This window comes from Rhincodon typus, chromosome 26 (assembly GCF_021869965.1).
Source record: "Rhincodon typus isolate 14 chromosome 26, sRhiTyp1.1, whole genome shotgun sequence".
NCBI lineage: Eukaryota > Metazoa > Chordata > Chondrichthyes > Orectolobiformes > Rhincodontidae > Rhincodon > Rhincodon typus.
The window spans coordinates 17,388,099-17,410,518 of NC_063357.1; the positions used below are offsets into that span (position 1 = coordinate 17,388,099).

Consider the following 22,420-nt stretch of genomic DNA (forward strand, 5'->3'; position numbering starts at 1 on the left):
TCTGATGATGTCATTATGGGAATGTAAGACAAGGGCATTTGGAAAATCAGAGAGAGCCAACTGCCATCTGAAAGAGAAAGTCATCCACCAGTCATCAGTGAAGGCCCATTTAATTAATCAAAGGTACCATGGTAGTTTAGCTGAAAGTCCTCATTGAAGAAATTATAGAGATAAAACATTCCTGACAGCAGAATTAGCGGAAGAAAAATGTTTGTGAAGAGACTGGAGACGACAGAATATTCCAGAAGACAGTCTGTGTGAACTTGGAGAGATTAAATTATAATTTATTGCTTCTTATTAATTAGGTTCACATTAGTGGCACTTGCCTTTATTTAAACAGCATTCCAGTAGAATTTAGACCCTAACCCTAACCCTATCGCACGTAGTTAGTAGTCTAAGGGGGAATTGTTGGTTTGTTAGCAACTTTGTCAGTACAGAGAGCCTCAAAAGTGCCTCAAAAGAGCCCCATAGTGCCCAGGGATGTTTAGGTTAGGTGGGTTAGACGAGGGGAATGAGTCTGAGTGGGATGCTATTTGGAGGGGCGGTGTGGGCTTGTTGGGCCGAATGGCCTGTTTCCACACTGTAGGGATTCTATGATTCTATGATTTGTTAAGTTGTTCATTGTTAGGATAAATAAATAAATTGTTTCATGTTACTTGTAAAGTGGCAATCAAGGTTGTTCTTTTTTTGAACCACTCTTTTAAAAGATTGTGAGGGGAAAGACAAGCTTCTCTGGGTGTTTCAGGGGTAATTATTAGAGGGGAAACCCCGACTCCCATCAAAGAAGATTGTGTTTTAGTTTAATTATCAGAGGGGTTCGGCTATTCCCCATCATAACAATAGTTAGAGATGACTTGGTTCAGGAGGTCAGGAAGTAGAGTCATTTTAGTTGGCGATTAGGAATATTGGAGGAAAAAAAATCACTTTTCGGTGTGATCTACAGAGCCCCAAACAGTAATCACAATGCAGGGAGAGGTATGCAAGAAACATGTTGTGCTTGTATTGAAGGGGTTGCAATAATGAAGTAACTTTAATCTATACATAAACTGGAAAAATCACATTACAAACAGTAACCTTGATGAGGATTTCATGGAATGCTTTCAAGATTAGTTTCTTAGACCAGCATATTCTGGAAGTGACCAGACAGCAAGGTATAATTGGTGTTGTGAAATATGACAAGATTAGCTAATGACCTCTGAGGAAAAAATACGTTTAGGTAGAAGAGATCATAATCTGACCGAATTTTACTTCCAGTTTGAAAGTGAGTCTGACTATAATTTTAAACAAGAAGAGTATGCGTTCATATTCAAAGTTTCTTTACCGCAGCCGTGTTCTCAGCAATAAGTGTTTAATAGTTATCTCCATTTAAAGCACTTCTTCCATTGCTAATTTTAGACATGATTTGCAAGCACTCTATTTTAGGTGACTTTAAAGTTGATTCTCCAGTCGAACTCGAGTAATTACTTGAAAATGATGCCGATCACTGGAAGTAACCAAGTGATATTCTGAACTGTTACTAATCTGAGACAACAAGGTGTAGTGCTGGATGAACACAGCAGACCAAGCATCATCAGAGGAGCAGGAAAACTGATGTTTCGGGTCGGGACCCTTCTTCAGAAAAAAAGATTTCATTTTTTTCTGAAGAAGGGTCTAGACCCGAAACGTCAGCTTTCCTGCTCCTCTGATGCTGCTTGTCCTGCTGTGTTCATCCAGCTCTACACCTTGTTGTCTCAGATTCTCCAGCATCGGCAGTTCCTACTATCTGTTACTAATCTGACTTTGCCTGAAGTCCTTCAAGACAGGAGGTAGAGTCATAGCAAAGTTATATGTTGAAAAGTCATAAATTTTATTGCAGTTGAGCATATTATCACAAATGTCACATAACGAACTAAAATCACAATTGATGGCATTCGAGTTTTATACAGCATGTATCTGAGCTGTTAGAGTAGAAATAACGCAAGTTTGAGCCTTGGTCTGTGCTAAACTTGCTTGGACAATTGGCCTCTGGATTAAAGAGGGCAACCTCGTGCAGATTACCTGTTCCACATGGTTATTTGGGAAAAAGTGGCTATAGCCTTACAGGACCATTACATCTGCTTTCTCATCAGAGAGAAACGACTGATGATTTAACCTGAGGGTAACCATTTTTCAAGCAAGGGGAGAAGTTGATGAGTCCTTCGTGGTAACCTCAGCTGGTGCAGAAGTTGAACCCATTCTGTTGGCATCACTCAGCATCGCAAATCAGCCATTCAGCCAGCTGGGCTAACTGTTATTCAGTGACCTCTGCTGGACATGAAAGTGTGGACCTCGGCTGAGGACAGAACTTGGCTCGCCAATCATGCCCTAATGCCCAAAAAGCATGCCAACACTTTTATCATGATTGACAAATGAATTCTCTGTGGAGAACGGAAGTTACTACTTTGAGTCCAATATGACTCCTCTTCAGAACTGGAGAATTTTGTTTTCGGTTCTGAAGAAGAGTCATGTCAGACTTAAAAAATTAACGCCTTGATTCACGAATGATAGTGTTTCAAAAAGAGAAAAGGTAAAACATATTAAACAAAAATAAGGGCACATTGTACCTTTCTACTTATTATAACACAGTTGGAAGTAAATTTCATACAGATCTTTCATTGGTAGGGAAACAAATTATTTGTTTCTATCAGAATTGTGATCTGTTATTTATGATGAAAGAATTTATGATTTTAAGTATAACTGTCATTATAAGTATTGTTGTCTTACAAGTAGCATGTCATTGTACTTTAACAAGGCACACTATTTTAAAATACCTTTAAGAGACATGCTCATGATGTCAGCCCTGTGTCATAGCATGGACCTAAGGGCATAAAGGTCTCAAACTCCATCTTAATTTGGGCCATTTACAGCATACGTCTCTGATGGAAGTATGCTACTTTTCCCAAATAGCCCAATATTAGCCCAGACACTTCGGTGTTTGTGAATCTAAAATTCATATATAAAGGAGCTATAATAAACATCTGTTGGATCTTCAATACCATGTTACCCACAGCTAGTTCTTATGTTATGGCAGATAACATAAACATTGCTGTATCGGTTACAAATACTTTGCTCAAGGCAAAGCCCAACTCACATATAATTGCAAATGGGCCTGTTACTTTTACTAACTGCTTCTGCAAATTAAAAGTTAAAATCCGAATTCATGTTAAATAATGCAGAAAGCTACTAACAGCTGCTGAATGCTGGAAAGAAACACAAGAAATATATATGTAATTTTGCCCCCTTGCTGTTTTGAGTGTTCTATTCTCCTTTTTCCTTTAACCTGAAAGCACTATCAGTCCGCAAAGGGAGATACATAAACATTAAAACATGTTTTCTCAATGTATGTCTTGGAATAGTGAGGGTGAGTCAGACACGGATTCTGAAGTTGATGAACGTGTTGATGATGTCAAATCCTGGCTATCAAAGAACAAGGGCTCAGCCAAAACCTATTCCGATGATGGAAACCTAAAAAGTTCAAGGTTAGTAGAAAATCTGAATTAATTTAATAGGTTTTTTCAAAGATGGTAAATACTTCCTACACCAAAATTTAAGTAAATATGTATTAACTTGTATTATTTTAGTAAAATATCAAGTTGAATTTTAAGATGGCCTACCAATATTTTTCTCATAACTATTTTGTATTTGTCAGTAAGTGATACTCCTTTTATGCATAATGAAATAAAGTTTAAAAGATAATTACTAGAAACTGCTCTGAAATTGCTTGCTTATTCGGTTACTTGGACATATTTCCTTCAGTCCCAGGCGGGACATTGGACACTTCTTAAAACCTTTTTCCATGTTTCCCTGTCATTTGTCTCAAAGTGAGCCCATCACAACCATCTACTTCAAAACTATTTTCATGTGCCTTTAGCATTTTCCACCCCTTTTGTTGCCTATTACTACTGTTAGTGTTTAATTTTGTACAATGTACATATTTACTTTTATGATTTAATTGTAATTTGATTTTCTTTCTCTTTGTTCCCCATTTGTCTGTTAACCAGATTTTCTCTTAGTTTGGACCTGAAAGAGGGAAAGGAAGGGAAAGAATTAAAGGAAGGGAAGGAAGTGGAGGACGGTAGACCAGTTTCTGTAATAAGTTCTCTCAGCTATCGTAAAAGAGGGAATATGAAGGACTCTATTAGTGGTAAAAGCAATAATGACCCCCTTCTGACAGCACTCAGTAAGGAACGGTCAATATCACCAGACAGGTCATTCCGAAGGATAAAGAAAACCACCAGTACAGACAATTTGAATGACAACTTCTCTGTTATTTCTTGGAAAAAGTCCCAAGGTGTTGAAGACATGGATGATAGGGGGTCTGTCATTTCTCAGGCGTATTCAGAGGCCACAAGTACAGCTAGAAAAGGACTGGACAGGAGATGGGCCACGACCAGTCCTGATTTTGATAAAGCTTCTACAGTATCAGTTCCTGTGAGTCATATTTCAACACGGCGATGCTTGGAAGCTGAGGATGATGTCAAGTCCTCTGTGAGTTTTGCTATAAACAGTCCTTCATCTAGCCTGAGACGAAGTCTTTCACGACTTGATGACAATCAGACTGATTTATTCAGTCCGGTTAGCCCATTGCTGAATCGTAAATCAGAAGTAGGAGTGCAAAGCCCTACACTTAGTGGTCGTATGGGTTCAAGATTGTCTTTCACTAAAAGTAGATTTGGTGAGGTGGATGATGATGCTGCCGTCAGTGTAGTTCTAAGTGAAAGATCATCATATAGTCAACAATCTGTAGGACGCAGCTATAGTGTTCCTCCCAGACCTAGATCTTCTGCTTCAGATGATATGCAACTGGATAGTTCTAATGTAAAACCTGTGGGCCACAGGAATTATTTGGATCCCGGTTTAGAAGCTGCCATTAATGAAGTTCTGAATTATAAACCAATTACGTTCAAAAGAACAAGTCGAGACCCAGACACTGAAGAAGATGAGGAAAAGGTAAATAAACATCCATCTGTCCCTCTAAGATCCTCTTCTTGTCTAGATTTCAGTAAGTCACTAAGTAAGAAAAGCAAAAGCAAAAATAGCAAAAGGTCAGATTCTGAATCACCTGAATCAGAAAGTGAGCAAAGAAAGAAAGGCTCCAAGAAACACTCTAAGAAGTCTAAGAAGAAATCCAAAAAAAAGGAAAGTGACTCGGAGTCATCAGAATCATCGTCCAGTTCCTCCTCTTCAGGGTCTACAGTTTCATATCGAAGTATCAATAGTATCAGACGCGGTGCAAAAAAGAGAGAATCTAATTCAGAAGATGAATTTGACAAAGAAAGCAAAGCTGAGAAGTCTGGAAAGAAAACAAAGAAAAGCAGCAAAAATAAAATGAAGCAAGTAGACAGTGTGATGATGAAGTACTTATACAGACCAGAAAGTGACTAGTAAAGTAGGTCCATCTGAATTCTGTGTGGAATGTAGCATTGAAAATGCATGACAATTTAACTTAACTTCTCTTAACTGTTGAAAAATTACTCAGTTCATACTGTAAGCATAAGCATGCTGTATTCTGTAGCAATAATAATGTAATCCAGAGCAGAACAGAGTGGTACATTGGATTGGGCATAAGAGTATCGAAATTACAGCCTCCTTTATGGGATAAATATTGTTCTGTTGACTCAAAGTCTTGTGTTAAGGACAAATTTGATCATTCAATGGGCAAAGGTACAGCAAAAACCTGGCTATAATTTTGTTCAAGTTGATTATCTCACTCAGAGAGGCTACTGACTGGCTGGTGTGGGAAATGGCAGAAATAAAAGTCTCACGGTGGAGGGTGCTTTTCAGAATTTAGGACAAAACATAGGATCTTTGCATCAGTGTGCACATGCGTGATTGCTTGATGTTGATTCTAAGTGCAGTAGTTACATCCAGATAGTAAACAGGTGAGCTTGGGATTGCTAGTCATTCTGTACCCCATCTGATTTTGCTTGCCATTGTTGTCAGTAGAGAATTAAAGTGAGTGTGGGCGAAAGATAAGACCCCTGAGCCAAAGCCATTCATTTCCTGTCTGGCATGATACATTATAATTATTGCTGGGTTTCTGAAATAAGAAGCATTGCACTACATAGCACTTACCATGTTCATCAAAATCAACATATGTTTCTTCTGAAACAACTTTAACTCTTCACCAATGTTAACATCCCTCAAAATAAGTACTATAAGTATGTGCTAAGCATTTATTCTATACACCTAGTGTAAAAGTTAATCAATCTTTGTTTCCCATTTTTCCTTTTCCATGATCTGTCAAATTTGATATCAACCCCCTATACATTTTTACTTACCAAACAGAGAAATATCTGACCATAAACTCACTATTTATGCTATTGCCACAAATGAAGTGTTACTCTTTTCTGACTCCAAACCAGACAGCAGGCTAACATGAAATGTACAATTAATTGCATGTTGGGTGAATTCTTTTTCAATCATCACTAATCTTTTATTTCATAATGTAACATGCATAATACTAATCAATGTTTTCTATATTGTATTAACATTTCTTATGAAAAATGATATGTCATAATGTTGTATCATAAGTGAGGAAAAGAAATGTTGGCTGGTAAATATAGCACTAAATATCTGGCCATGACAAATGGAATAGATTTTGAATAGATCTAGCATTCGAGACTGGGAATCTAAGATACACTGTAGGGCATCAGCAGCAGCAGAATTGTATACAATCGTGATCTGCAGTCTCATGGTCTGGCATATCTCCCACTCTACCCATATCATCAAGCCAGCGGATCAAGCTTGGTTCAATGAGAAGTGAAGGAGGGCATGCCAAATGCAGTAACAGGCATTCCAAAAAATGAGGTGAACCTGTTGAAGCAACAACACAGGAATTACTTGTAAGCCAAACAGCGTAAGGAGCTTAAGAAATATAAGCAGGAGTAGACATTGGTTCTCTCAAGCCTGCCTTGCCATTCTATAAGATCAAGACTGATCTGTCCCATGCCTGCACGCCGATTCTTGTCAGCTTTCCATAGTTTTCAACTCCTCTGTTTCAAAAATCTATGTATAACTCTTTTAATACTTTGTGTGAAATCACCTTCACAAATCTCTGGGATGGAGAATTCCAGACATTCACTCAACAGCCATTCATTGACACAGCTAAGCAACCCCTCAACCAATGGATCAGTTCTGCAATCCTGCTAGTCACCTGGTCATAGATGGTGATGTATAATTAAACAACTCACTGGAGGAGGAGTTTCCATAAATAACCCTAACCTCAATGATGGGGAGGTTCAGCCTATCAGAACAGAAAGACAAGGCTGTAATATTTGCAGAGTTCTTAAGCCAGATGTGCTGAGTGAATGATAGGGACATAGAAACAGGCATGGGCCATTCAGACTGTCGAGCCTGCCTCATCATTCAGTGTGCTCACAGCTGATCAAACACGTCAGTGTCTTTCACTCACCCCATCACCATAACCCAATTCACCAGTAGAAATTAGAAAAGAAAAATTCCAACAAATTTGTCAAACTTGATTTCCCATTCACGAATCCATGCTGACCTATGCCCAATCAGATCATTACAAAGCTGATGCCTATTTTCCTCATCATCTGTAATAAGTTCTACTATCTTTCCTATTACTGATGTAAGGCTAACAAGTCTGTAGTTCCTTGTTTTCTCTCTGGCTTCCATCTTACATGGTGCGGTGACGTTTTGCTACCTTCCAAATCCAGGAATCATTCCAGAATCTATAGACTTTTGGAAGATAATCACCAATGCATTGACTATCTCTATAGCCACCTTCTTCAACACTCTGGGATGAAAACTATCAGGTCTTGGGGAATTATCAACTTTCAGCCCCTTTAGTTTCTCCAGTACAGTCATCTTACTCATGCTAATTTCTTTCAACTTCTCATTCTCCCTAGCCACTTAGATCTGTACTTCTAACAGATTTCTTGCAACTTCCTCGGTGAAAATGGACACAAAGTAATAATTAAGTTTCTCAGCTATTTCATTATTTCCCCTTATAGATTCCCCTAACTCTTCCTTTAATAGACCCGCATTTGTTTTAGCCTAGCGTTTCTTTCTTCACATACCTAGAGAAGGTTTTTCAATCTGTTTTTATTTAATTTGCTAGATTGCATTCCTAATGTATTCTCCCTTTGTTCATCATTTTATTGTCACCTCTTTGTCGTATTCTATAAACTTTCCAATTCTCATGAACTTTCTTTTGCTAGCCTCCTCTGGAGATCTCTGCCATCACAGATGACTGTCTTCAGCCAATTTGATTCATTCCATGGTTGGCTGAGATTTATTATTTTCGAGTGAACAGTCTTCCTAGAAATTCACTAAAAAAATTTTACCACTTCTCCAATGAGAGAATTTAAGTTTTAATAGCATTAACGTTGCTGAATCACACCACCACCTTCTCGATGGAAACTAGGGTGCACGATAAATGCTGGCCCAGCCAGTGAAAACCCCATTTCACAATGGATAATAAAACAAAGTTACCTCAAAAGTTTTGGGCCATGAGCTGGAAAATGAAATTGGGATTGTCATATCTTTATGACCAGCAGGGACATGATAGGCTGTATGACCTCCCACTGTCTGTAAATGTCCATGAATATCACCTGTAACTTCCATGGCTCTAGTTAGCAAAATTTGCTGGTTCTTCAAAATAATATCAGACGAAGTCCACTGCATGGCAAAACTTCAGTTTGGAGAGAAGAAAAATGTAAATTCATCTCTCTAAATATTTGAACTGTGATTAATCTTTGATCATAGTTGACCCTCCGTGTAAAGATTGATAATCTCTAGCCCAACAGTGTCCTCTGCACTAAGAATTTTGCCAAAGGATTGATTGGAAATAATGACTGCTGCTGGCATTTCTTCCATTAATTGTCAGAGGAAAATACAGTATATTACTCCTGAACAAATTGTTAGATGTGTGTTGTTTGCTGTTACTAAAACAAATCTAACTGTTTTAAGTTGTTAATTCCACTGCAGTTGTAGCATCTGCACAAAATAAATATGAGAAGGAAGTCTAATTCTTCACTACTCTGGAGTCGTCAGACCCTAGTTTTATCTATAATTTCTGGATGTTTCTTCAAAGCAAAACCTTTTGCATTGATGCTACAATTCTAAGTGCAATATTAAAAAAAAATGTAGTTTTTGGTTGAATGATTGGGTTTATAACAACATATTTTCTCTATTTCTTTCACAGCCCCCCATTGTATCGTCGACACATCTCTGTCATGAACTCTGACGATGAGATGGACAATATTGAAGATACCCTGAAGTCCAGGTTGTCAACCACGTGACTGCTAAACAATAGTGACAGTGACACCAAAATTGTGGAATCAAATGCATAGCTAAAAATGTTGTTGTTGTTGTCCACAGGTTCATACTAACCAAAACAGCTCAGCACATGATATTTGAATTTCTTGGGACATTACTGCGGTGATGTTGGGTTGGGTGAGACAATAAAATTGGAAGTGGGATGAATGAAATACGAGATCTGTTGATGCTCTATCATCTTGGTAATAGTCTCGCATGATATTGATAGGTTGTATTAATTTGAAATTTAAATTCACTACAAAGTTTACTATGATTGGTATTTCATACAAGTGTGGAATCTCCTGTTTTCGTCTGCATAATTTGGAAGCCTGTAATATATAGAGGTTCGTTTTTTTCTTGCTTTGTTTTCTATTGCTATGGCTGATCTTTCTTATCGGTACTGCTTTCGAAATCTAATTCAAACTTGACATCTCCGGTTGCAGTCTAAAGCTACCACTGAATTTTTCATGCAATTATTTTTACCTGAGCCAAAGATTAGTTTTTTATTTATCTACCCTAGACTGGAAAATTGACACAGATAAGAGCAAAATAACAGAACTCTTTGGCTTCAAACTTTTTCTCAAATGATGTATGTGTGCATATGTTAATACTTTTTTGAAAATAAACAAATTTGGTGTTGATAGTTCACTAAAGCCTGCACTCTTACACAATCTGTTTATCTTGTATCTTGAAGCTCAAAATATAAAGTTTAATATCATATCCTCTGCATCACACACCAAAAATAATAGTTTAAAAAAAACAGTTGTATATGTAATCTTCTGTAGTCAAGATTTATAATCTAAAGGGACAAAGTAATTAGGAAAGGAGGGTATTGGGAAAAGCTGACCCTTTAGAAACTAACTATTGTGTTCTTTTAATATATAGACTTTCTATTTATGTTTTGTTATCTCTTCACCATTATGCTTGGTTATTCAATGGCAAAAGTGATACAGTTCTTAATGTCAAAGAACCTGCTGCCATTTAATCTTGATTAAATCAAAATTCAAATTGGAACCAATAAATTGGATTAGTTTCCCTCCACATGATAACAATGCGGAAATAGTTTAGGAAGTTGCAATGTCTGTAAAGTCAAATGGCTGTGGTTCTTAAATACCTAAAACATTTTCTGTCTTTAAATGTTGGCAGATCACTCCTTCACAATGGTTGCTTTTGATTTTGGATATTTTATTAAAAATCAGTTCATGTAGTATTACTGTTTATCGTTCAAAATTAGTGACCATTGAAATCAAGGCTGGAACTTCAAAATAAAGTAATTTAAAAATCCTTGTATACACTCTCATTTTTCATCAGATTGCATGGATCATTTAAGTGACTCCTTGGAATATTAAGATATTTCTTTATAAAGTAATTACAGATACTATTCTGATAGTTCTCCTTGAATGCTCATTGACTTGTTCTGCCATTAGTGTTTGGAATGAAGTTTAAATGAAGACCTACTTTCCAGTATATAACTGTGCACTTTTCAAGAATGCAGACTATGTACATTTTACTCAGTACAGATAATAGCAAACAGATTGCAGTGCTGGAAGGTTTATTAATATTTGTATTATGTTATTAAAATGGTACAATTTTATTCAGTTAGTCATAACATAGCACTGATGTATAAAGTTCTGCAGTTAATTGGCAAATTGGATTATTGTGATATCAGAAGTTCTGTCGTGTAGTTTCAAAGATTTCTAATAGTGTAATGGAAACAGCTTTAACAGATGAGTAAATGTGTAAGATGAGGATGGATTGAAATTGCTTTGAAAGATTGCAAACTTGAAAAAGACCATATTGTCCTCTATTAAGTGTACTTTTTGGTGACTATTTATGTGACAAAATAAACTTATTGGTTGTCTTACAAGTTCCCAAATTATTATTATCTTCATTATGACAATTATAGCAAAGAATAAACAGAGAAAAATGACTTCAATATTATTTTTGTTTTCAAGAATGTTTTCTCCTCATTTAAGTTAATTTACAGAGCTTGCCACAAGGAGCAGTGATGATTCATTGGTTGCTTGCTAAATGTACGTCATATTTTAAGCAAGTTGTGTTAAAAGGATTGTCAATTTTTAAAAAAATATACTTCATGATTGTAGCTATTAATTAATTTTCCTCACTGATGCGATGATGTCTATTAATTACTTCATTGAAGTTACGTACTTGTGAAAAATGGGTTGTTCTTTGCACTCAGTGGTTAAAGTTTGAGAAATTAAGCATTATATTTGGAAATCCAAAGAACACTGATGGACTTTGTACCAGGTCTTCATGGATAATTCCAACACCTTCTAAGTAATTTAGTCCAATAAGTGTTTGTATTATTAAATGCATTTTGTCATTGATCAAACATAAATAGGTGGTTCACAAATGTTTCTACCAAACAGAAATCAAGCTGAGAAGGAATCCAAGAATTGCTGCTTTTGTGACTAACTTAAGTAATATAATTCCATTATTTGCCTCTCTCGGTCTGAGGAAGATTGTGATTGTTAATGTAGTTTAGGGAATGTAGAAACTAAATTGGAATAAGGCACATTCTTCAAAATTATCAGTAAGTCACTTGTGGTTACCATCAATCAAGTGTTTTTTTAATTGAGAGCTCTATCAACCTTTGTGCAGCTTTCAAGTTGAAATTGAAGTTCCTGCTTTGTGTGCTCAATTCTTGTAGATTTTTGGAATGCTATTATGGCGTATCTGAAGAATTGGGGAAAAAAATGAAAGGTTTTGAAAAATTCAACACTTGATTTGATGTTCAGACTCCTGTTGTGTAAGCCATTTCATAGTCATTTGGTGCCCAGCAGCATCCTAGAAATAACAATCATTTAATCTGTTTAGATTTTTAATGATGCAGAACAGTGGCCAGAGCACTGGGAAAACTCCCTTCTCTTACCAATATGCAATCAAAGTTTCAGTATCCACCAAAATTTGGGAGTCTGCCTTCATTAGAAATCTGATTTGAATTATAGCACCTCCAATTAAGCAATTACTTATCAAAATTACCTTGAAGTGTTGGCGTGGAGCATGTGTTTCTGAAATACTGAGGTGCAGACTCTTGCACTTCCTTGAGTAGGAGATTAGCTCCAGCTTTATTTAGTGGCTCATCAATTCTTCTTGATAGTGATAGCATCCTGGTGCTGGAACAGTGTGACCTTTATAGTTGATACTTGTTGTGATGATTCACCTATCCTCTTTTCACCAGTTTGAGAGAGTTATTTTGACAGATAAATGATCAAGCAGGAATGGAAGCACAACTTGGTGTCATGTGCTGTTTTGGATTCAAGAACAATCAGACAAATATGAAGTTTTTTAAAATTTATTGTTTCATATGACATGAGTATTTGATTCCTATCCCTTAATCGTTATTGAGAAGCTAGTGATAAGTCGTTGCTTTGAAATCCTGCAGTCCGTGCAGTGATAGTACTCCCACAGTATTATGAGGAATTTCCAGGATTTTGACCTGCATATCCAATTTAGAGACTATTTTTTTTTTAGACCTTTGTCACTGGTTAAGATGTTCGTAGGCACAGATATTTTGGGTAATATCTGTATAAATCCAGCAAATACAACTTAATGGTAGACTTGGCTGCTAGCATTTAATAATGTTCTCCAGCAGCACCTGCTCAGCAAACACCCAGTTGGAATTCTGTTGGGACTACTTCAGCCTCTGACCTCTTTACAGCCTTGTTTCAAACATAGACAAAACAGCTGAACTCCAGAGGAAAGAGTGACTGCCCTTGACATCAAGGCTGCATTTAACCAAATATGGCATCAAGGAGACCTAGCAAAATCAGAGGCAGTAGAAATTGGCAGGAAAACTGGTTGAACTCATGCCTGGCACAAACGAAGGTGGTTGTGGTTGTTGAAGGTCAGTCATCTCAGCTCCAGGGCATCATTGCAGGAATTCCTCAAGGTAGTGTTCTAGGCTTAACCATCGTCGGCTGCTTCACCAATGACCCTCCCTCCATTATAAGATCAGAAGTGGAGATGTTTGCCAATGATTGCACAACATTCAGCACCAATCGTGACTCAGATACTGAAGCAGTCCATGTTCAAATACCTGAAAATCTGGACAAAATTCGGGCTTAGGCTGAAAAGCGGCAAGCAACATTTGCTCCATACAAATGCAAGGCAATGACCATTTCCAAAAAGACAATCTAACCATCATCCCTTGACATTCAATGGCGTTGCCGTCTCTGAAACTCCACTATCAACATCCAGGTGGTTACCATTGACCAGGAATTGAACTGGACCAGCCACATAAATGCAAAATCTGCAAGAGCAGGTTATAGGCTAGGAAATCTGGAGGAAGTAACTTGAAACCTGATCCTGCAAAGCCTACCCACCATCTACAAGGCACAAGTCAAATGTGATGGGATACTTGAATAAAAGCAAAATCTGCCTAGCACTTCTGACTTTATCCATTCCCCTTCTTCTCAGGACGATAGGATTGCACTTGTCCTTACTTTCCACCCTACTAGTCTCCGCATTCAATGGATCATCCTCCTCCATTTCTGCTGCCTCCAGCAGGATGCTATCACCAAAAACATCTTCCTCTTCATTTCACTGTCAGCATTCCACAAGAACCGTTCCCTCTGTGTAACCCTGGTCCTGTCTTCCATCACCTCTAATGCCTCCTCGCTCCCCTTTGCACCACCTTGTGCAATAACAGAAAGTATAACACTTGCCCATTTTCCTTACCCCATTCCTCAGTGTCCAAGGCTCCAAATGCACCTTCCAGGTGAAACAGCATTTCATATGTACTACTTTTAGTATAATCGACTACATTTGCTGGTCATAATGTGGTCTGCTGTACATTAGTGAGACCAAACACAGATTGGGTGACACTCCCTCTGCAACCCAACCCCCACCACCCCACCACCAACAGCCGTATTGTGTTTGTGTCTTGTTTACTTTGCGCTTATTAGACTAGACCACCTCTCTTCCTTTCACACCTTAATTTACACCAATTTTACATTTTTGTTTACTCTGCTATTAACAGTCCCTTTGTCTTTTGCACTAGGTCCCTACAGCATCTGCCCTCTTGCTCCTCCTCTGCCTCTGTTTAAAGTATTAAAAAGAACTCATTTTACAACATCTTTCAGTTCTGAAGAAGAGTCATACTGGATATGAAATGTTAAGACTGTTTCTGTCTCTGCCGATGCTGGCAGACCTGCTGAGTTTCTCCAGCATCCTCTGTATTTGTTATGTAATGGCATATTCCCCGCTTGCCTGGACAAGTGCAGCTTCAACAACTCTCAAGAAGCTTGGCACTATCCAGGACAAAATATTGACAAAAACCTTGATTGTTATCCCATCCACAAATATCCAGTCCTTCCACTACCAATGCACAAGAGTAGTAGTGTATACTATCTATAAGATACACTACAAAAAAAATCACAAAAGCTCCTTCAACAACACCTTCTGAACCCACAATCATGTCCATGTAGAAGGACGAAGGCAACAGATATGTGAGAACACCACCACCATCTGTAAGTTCCAATCCTGACTTGGAAATCTATTGCAGTTCTTTCAGTGTTGTTGGGTTGAAGTCCTGGAATTATCTCCATAATGGCATTGTGGGGCTACCAGTAGCACATAGAGCACAGTGGTTCAAGAACACAGCTCACCACCACCTGCTCAAGGGATGGAATTAAATGCTGACTAACAATACCTACATTCCCTGATTAGATTTTTTTTTTAGAAAATAATATGAAAATGTTTGCATTTGAGAAGAAGCAGTTTTATAATTTGTAAACTGGTATGGTAGAATAGATAGGGAACTTGATTGCAGTATAGAATTTTAAAATGACTTATTCAATGTGAGGGCTTGACCCTTTTATAACCGTCAGACTTTGAAGTTTGAAAATGTAAACCAAAAAGGAAAAGTGCGTTCTTTGCAGGAGTGAATGGAGCATCTCCGCTAATTCACAATGGTGTAATTTACACATAGTAAAAGGTAAATGACACTTTCTTTAAAGTATCCAAGCACTTCCATCTATCCTTGTGCTGTCATATATGGAGATACCCTGTTAATCTTGTCAGAATTTGTTGATATTCCATGTGTTTGTAACTTCAAATGAGCACAAACTCGATTTTCCCTTGTGGGAAATGTCAATGCTGCAGTAGCAACCCTGTCAAAAATGATTCCTTTTACTGTAATTTTCGTGATTGCATAATTTACGTCTGTCATTTTCTGTTAATGCACAAGGTCCCAAACATGTGTATTACTTTTGCTTGCTATGAGACAGACAGATTTAGTCTTTGGATGGAAAGAATTATTTTGAAAGGGTGAAAATGTGACTTTTGAGTTTTGTATGTAGAACTCCTTTTTAATTTTGACACCAATGAAGAAATGCTGGCCAAAATCGGTGGAGATTTTTTATTGATGGAGATAAAACACAAGTCAACCATTTTTATGGACTTTATTACACTGATCACTGTTTAGTATAATTGACAAATTCAATGAGGAGGACCATTCAAAATATAGCAAAGATTTTATCTGTTGTTTTGATGTATGTTGAATGCTGTTATGGAATTTTTTTTATTAGTCATATTTCAAAGTGCAAAAGTTCTAATTACAAATATTAGCATTTAATATTTTGTAGTAAATCTGACCTGACATCTAAAAACAAATTAGGCATGTAATTTTACAAATTGTCTCCTAAAATGAGTTACATGAATAAACATCGACAGTATTTTGCTGTGCAATTATCTACAAATATGCACATACCTGAGTTTTTATTGATTTTTGGAATTATTGCTGCAATCATCAAGTTGAAAATCCCAAAATATACTTCATTGGGATTGTGACTAGTAGTTAGCTTATTTGAAGTATCCACGGTTTAATGTTTCTGTCTATGCACTTCTAAGACTGAGGAAGAGAGATGTTCATTTCCAATGCTACTGCCAAAAGATGCTGCACATCAGCCAGCAACATGGTTGAGTGACCTGGAGAGATTTAATTTTCACTGCATTGCAAGGAGACCCCTGACCATTACTTAGCAGAATTCCGTACAGAACAGCTGAGTTCAGGAGCTTAGCAGAATTGCACTTGAACTTTCTTCCCTCCCATGAGTTTACTGTTGAAAATGAGTGCGGAGTCAATAATAACATAAAATTCTGGTATATGTGCACATATGAGTAATGATAACAAAAACAAAGTTGCTGGAAACGCTCCACGGGTCTGGCAGCATCTGTGGTGGAGAAAACAGAGTTAACATTTCGGGTCCGGTGACCCTTCCTTAGAACTGATAGTGGCTGGGAAACCATCAGTTTATATGCAGAAAATAGGGAGGTGGGTGGGGTAGGGAGTAAACGATATGATAGAGCCCAAAGAGAGAGAGAGAGACAGTTGGACAGACAAAGGAGTTGCTAACGATCAGGCTGGGAGGGTGAATAGTTGTAAATGGGGACTGTTAGCCTGCCACTACACACCCCCTGTTGTTAGTCACTATGTGGTAACAAGGCCTGGTATGTGGGCTGGGGGGCTGGGACATGGGAGAGCTTAGGCCCTAAAATTATTGAACTCAATATTGAGTCCGGAGGGCTGTAGGGTCCCCAAGCAGAAAATGAGGTGTTGTACCTCCAGGTTGCGTCGCGCTTCATTGGAACACTGTAGCAAGCCGGAGACAGAGATGTTGGCCAGAGAGCAGGGTGGTGCATGAAGTGGCAGGTAACAGATAGTTCAGGGTCTTTTTTGCGAGCAGAACGTAGATGTTCTGCGAAGCGGTCACCAAGTCTACGCTTCGTTTCCCCAATGTAGATGAGACCACATTGTGAGCAGCGAATGCAGTAGACTAGATTCTTGGAAGTGCAGGTGAAGTGTTGCTTCACCTGGAAGGTATGTTTGGGCCCTTGGATAGTGGGGAGGGAGGAAGTAAATGGGCAGGTGTTGCACCTTCGCCGGTTACAGGGGAAGGTGCTGTAGGGCTGTGGGGAGGTGTTGGGGGTGAAGGAAGTGTGGACCACAGTGTCCCGGAGGGAACGGTCCCTGCGGAAGGCGGACAAGGGAGGGGAGGGGAGGGGAATATGTGTCTGGTGGTGGCATCTTGCTGGAGGTGGCGGAAATGGCGTCTGATGATCTTCTGGATGTGGATGCTGGTGGGCTGGTAGGTGAGGATAAGGGGAACCCTATTGCTGTTGCGGGAGGGAAGAGAAGGGGTGAGGGCAGAAGTGCAGGAGATGGGTCGGACCCAATTGAGGGCCCTGTCAACAACGGAGCTGGGGAATCCTTGGTTGAGGAAGAATGTGGACATTTTGGAGGCTCCCTTGTCGAAGTTGGCCTCATCTGAACATATGCAACGGAGAGGAGGAACTGAGAAAATGGGATGCAGTCTTTACAGGAAGTGGGGTGTGAGGATGTATAGTCCGGGTAGCTGTGGGAGTCGGTGGGTTTGTAATGGATGTTAGTGGCCAGTCTATCCCCAGAAATGGAAACAGAAATGTCGAGGAAGGGAAGGGAGGAGTCAGAGATAGACCAGGTGAGAGTGAGGCAGGGTGGAAATTGGAGGCGAAATTGATGAAGTTTTCCAATTCTAGACGAGAGAGGGAAGCAGCACCGATGATATCATCGATGTATCGGAGAAGGAGTTGTGGGTGGGGGCTGGAATAGGACTGGAACAAGGAATGTTCCACATACCCTACGAAGAGACAGGCATAACTAGGCCCCATGCGGGTACCCATGACAACCCCTCTTACCTGAAGAAAATGAGAGGAGTTGAAAGAGAAGTTGTTGAGGGTGAGGACAAGCTCAGCCAAGCGAAGGAGGGTGGTGGTGGGTAGGGATGCTTCAGGTCTTTGCTCCAGGAAGAAGCGGAGAGCCCTAACACCCTCCTGATGGGGAATGGATGTGTAAAGGTATTGCACATCCATGGTAAAAAGGAGGTGGCTGGAGCCGGTAAACTGGAAGCTTTGAAACCGACGTAAGGCGTCAGATGAATCATGGATGTATGTGGGTCGGGATTGGACCGGGGGGAGAAGACTGAGTCGAGGTAGTAAGAGATGAGTTCTATGGGGCATGAGCAGGCTGAAACAATGGGTTTACCTGGACAGTCCTGTTTGTGTATTTTTGGCAGGAGGTAGAAACGAGCTGTGCGGGGTTGGGGGGCTATTAGCTTGGAAGTGGATGAGGGGAGATCACCAGATGAAATGAGATCCGTAACCGTAGTGGATACAATGGTCTGATGTTCCATGGTGGGGTCATGGTCTAGGGGAAGGTAGGAGGAGGTATCTGAGAGCTGGCGCTCAGCCTCTGCAAGGTAGAGGCCAGTATGCCAGACAACAACAGTACCACCCTTATCAGCAGGCTTGATGACAAAGTTAGGGTTAGATCTGAGTGCACGGAGTGCAATCAGTTCGGAGGGAGATAGGTTGGATTTGTTGAGAGGGGCAGTGAAATTGAGGCAACTGATGTCACGTCGACAGTTCTCAATGAAAAGATCGAATGCAGTAATGTTAACAATTTTTAACTGATGTAGAGAAATTATTACTGATTCTAAAACTGTATGATTCAACTTCAGTGTTTTGAAAGCTACACAATTTTATTTAGTTACAAACGAAACAGGAGTTTTCCCCATTTTGAATAAGATTTTCAGAGAAAGAAAACTTAACTGTAGAAGCTAATAGCTCACTAAACGGAGGGGGTGGCGGATGTTTGTAGGCATCGGGAAAAATGATTGTTGGTGGCGGGCGGGGGGGTGGATGGTGGTTGAAGGTTGGAGGTTGCAAGGCATAGCTACCGTGACACCGAGATCTAGTCAAGAATTCCAAAAGAGGACAGACCACAAGAATGAGAGAGGTGGGAAGTCATTTAACCTCACAAAGATAAAGTCGCCAAAACTTTTGTAAGAGCTGATCAATCTGAATAGAGTGAAGAACTGTTATAAAACAAAAAAAGAGAAACAATTACTGTGGAACTGATTACACTTAGAAATTTAATTGTAGGATGCGTGAACCAGAGACTTGGCTGATTTCACAAGGCGTCACAAAACCCTGTCTTCTAGTTTTGGATGACACCTAGTTGTACGTCAACACGCGACAGAATTGCAAAGTGTTTAAATGTGTGGGGATGTGATCTTGTGGTGCAGTGGTGGTGTCCATAAATGTGAGCTAGAAAGGCTGGGTTGAAATTCCAACCACTCCCAGCCTGATTTGAGTTTAAGTTGTAAGTAATATTTATTCACTCAGTACCCTAAAATATATCCACGGTAGGAATGGCAAGATGGAAATCTCACTAGTAAGCGGTGACAGGTCTATTTGCATGTGTTGGCATCCATTATTACCTATTCTTGCCCCATTTATTTGCAGTTTGCTATTCTGCCAAGCGGCAAAAAGAGACTAGATAGCAATGTTTCCCAACATGCAAGTCAACAGGTACCTGGTGGCTCCAGCTCACTGTTTGCTCCTCGAGCCCTCCCATCTTGGCCAGCAGACCCCAACAGCTCAGAGTATATTCCCTGGTTAGTGACCGCCTGCTGTCTCTGCCCCTGGTGGTTGGCATCAGACAACAGCCTCATCTCTGCCTTAATTAGAATACGGCATGCACTTCAATGCTGTACTTTGGAGTCAATGACTCCTTTCATTATAATGTTTCCGCTGGTCTGCTTACTGTGTAGGAACAGGCACCCATCTTGAGCATCAGAGGCAGAGTGTACCTACTTTGCTCTTTGCTTGCTGTTGTGACATTTATTCTTTCTGCACGTATTTGGATGCTCACAACATCTATTCCTTGGCCTGTTCTTTTTGAATTTACCTCTCATTTGGAACTTACATGTTCGCAATACTTCTGCCTTGTCTTGCTTTTTAGTGCAGGAACACCGTCAGGCAGCTTTCAGCAGTGATCATTAAGGGGGGGGATATGTTGCTGTACAGCACTCTACACCAAAGTTACACCAACAGCATATGGCAGCAGCTCACATGGCAAATGCTTGAATATGCTTCAACTAAATGACCGTTTCTCAAAGTCAAAGGGAATTAGTCTTCAGTCAAGTGAAGCTGACTTGTCACAGTCAATCAAGGGCAGCATCTGGTCTCCCACCAGAGGCTTGGACAGGCTCAGTCATCCACTTGGAATGGTTACAGTCAGGGGGTTCTGTGTCATTACAATCTGGAGACTGGGCTGTGGTCAGTCTGCAAATCTAGTGCATTCAATCAGGTGATTAGCGTCACGGAGCTGTAGAGAGATTAGTTGGAGATTGGTCATTTATCAGCCATGACTGTATTTCCAAGTCAGTGAGAGGAGTGGTCCTGGTCAATCCTAGCATCTATTTATTGAAAGTCACCATGGGATTCAGGTGCCACCACTATGGTAGGGTAGCTGGGAAAGTCAAGTATGGGGTTTAGAGAGAGCACACTGGGATTCAAAGGAAACAATAATTGTGCTGAAGGCAACTCGGCATTTAGGGTGCACTGGAGATCATGGGCTATTGTATTGGTGGTAGGGAGATGGAGGGTATTCATTGGTCACCAACACCCTGGATTTTACAGAGTGACAGTGCATCGTGATCGTGGCATGGCTTAGCTGAAGGCCCAGAGCTCAGCAGCAGTATTGGGAGATGAAGACTTAAATGAAAGTGTTGATTGAGAATGTGTGGAAGCTCAGAACTGATGGAATTGTCAAGGAATGTAAAAATCAAAGTGACATGAAGTTTTGGGGCATTCACTTATATTAATGACTAGTTGCCTTTCATTCTCATCTGAGTTGCAAATATGCAATGGAAGTGAAAAATAGCCACCACCAGACCCCAGGTGCGTGGAGTAAATGTTTTTTTTTTCCTGTGAGAGCAGTGGTGAGTACTGACACTGAAGAGAAACTCTCATGTGGGATGCCATAGAAGTGTGGTACATAGTGAATGATGCAAGTTGTGGAAAATTGTTTCGAAAAACTTGATAAGCCTCTCAAAGAGAAACCTCCATGAAAGTCCCCAAAACTGACACTTGGCCAGTTTATGGTAAAATTCAGCCTAGAATATTTATTAAAAAGCAAGAGACCGTTGTTTGTCCTTGTTCATGAATCACTGAAAGTTAACATGCAAGTACAGCCAATAATTAAGAAGGCAAATGGTATGTTGGTCTGTGTTACGATAGGATTTGAGCGTAGGTCAAAGGTGCTTTCCTTCAATTACATAGAGCCTTGGTGAGACCATGCTTGGAGTATTATGTGTAGTTCTGGTCTCCTTACCTAAGGAAAGGTATACTTGTCAAAGAGTGAGTGCAACAAAAGTCGCACAGATGGAGGGATTGTCTATGAGGAAAGATGAAATAGACTGGGGCTACTACATTCTCTGAAGTTTAGAAAAATGAGAGGTAATCTCATTCAAAGAATAAGATCCTTCCAGGGATCGACAAGGTGGTTGTCAGGAGGATGTTTACCCTGCATCAAAGTTGCAAAATAAGTGCAGTCCATTTGTGAGGAATTTCTTCGCTCAGAATAGTGAACCCTTGGAATTCTCTGACCTAGAGAGCTGTGGATATTCCATTAATGAGTATTTTCAAGACTGAGATTGACAATTTTCCACAAATAAGAAACAACAAGAGATATGGGGATAATGCAGGAAAATGGTGTTGAAGTAGAAGATCATCCATGACCTAATTGAATGGCAGAGTGAGCTTGAAGGGTTGGACAGCCCACTCCTGCTATTTTGTGTGTTCTTATGATCTTACAGAGCTGCCAGCCTGTCCTGGTGGTGGTAGAAGTCTCAACTTAAGCAATTAATGTTGCATCAGCATGAGATGGCTTTTAGCAGCCACCTTTTGGAGGGTGGGCCCCAACTGTTGACAAAGGTTGGGGTGGGAGAGTCCGGGAATAATGCCCGTAAATCTCCAGGCCCACGTTTTTGGCATTTTACCTTGACCCCTTGTTGCTCATCGAGCAAATTTGAGGCATACTGGATGTCTTAAATTTTACACAGTATCATTTCAATGCAATCTTTTACAATTTTAGTCCAGAGCATAAAATACAACTGATAAAAATAATGCAGTCTATCCACAACAACCGTAGCATTCTACTGGACGAAAAGTAACTTGAATCTAAGATAACAAGGTGTAGAGCTGGATGAACACAGCAGGCCAAGCAGCATCAGAGAAGCAGGAAAGCTGACGTTTCGGGCCTAGACCC

The 22,420-nt window shown here is 39.7% G+C and overlaps 1 protein-coding gene across 8 annotated transcripts in view; it reads left to right on the forward strand.

Annotated features, from left to right (window-relative positions):
* Window positions 1–11,215, forward strand: part of myo18ab (myosin XVIIIA b) — a 296,427-nt gene extending 285,212 nt beyond the window's left edge. For all 8 annotated transcript variants that reach the window (XM_048612570.1, XM_048612572.1, XM_048612571.1 and 5 more), the window contains 2 exons: window positions 3,375–3,497; window positions 9,191–11,215. In XM_048612570.1, the coding sequence (XP_048468527.1) occupies window positions 3,375–3,497; window positions 9,191–9,287 (220 nt within the window). In that variant the 3' untranslated portion in view covers window positions 9,288–11,215. The remainder of the gene's footprint in view (window positions 1–3,374; window positions 3,498–9,190) is intronic.
* The last annotated feature ends 11,205 nt before the right edge of the window (window positions 11,216–22,420 follow it).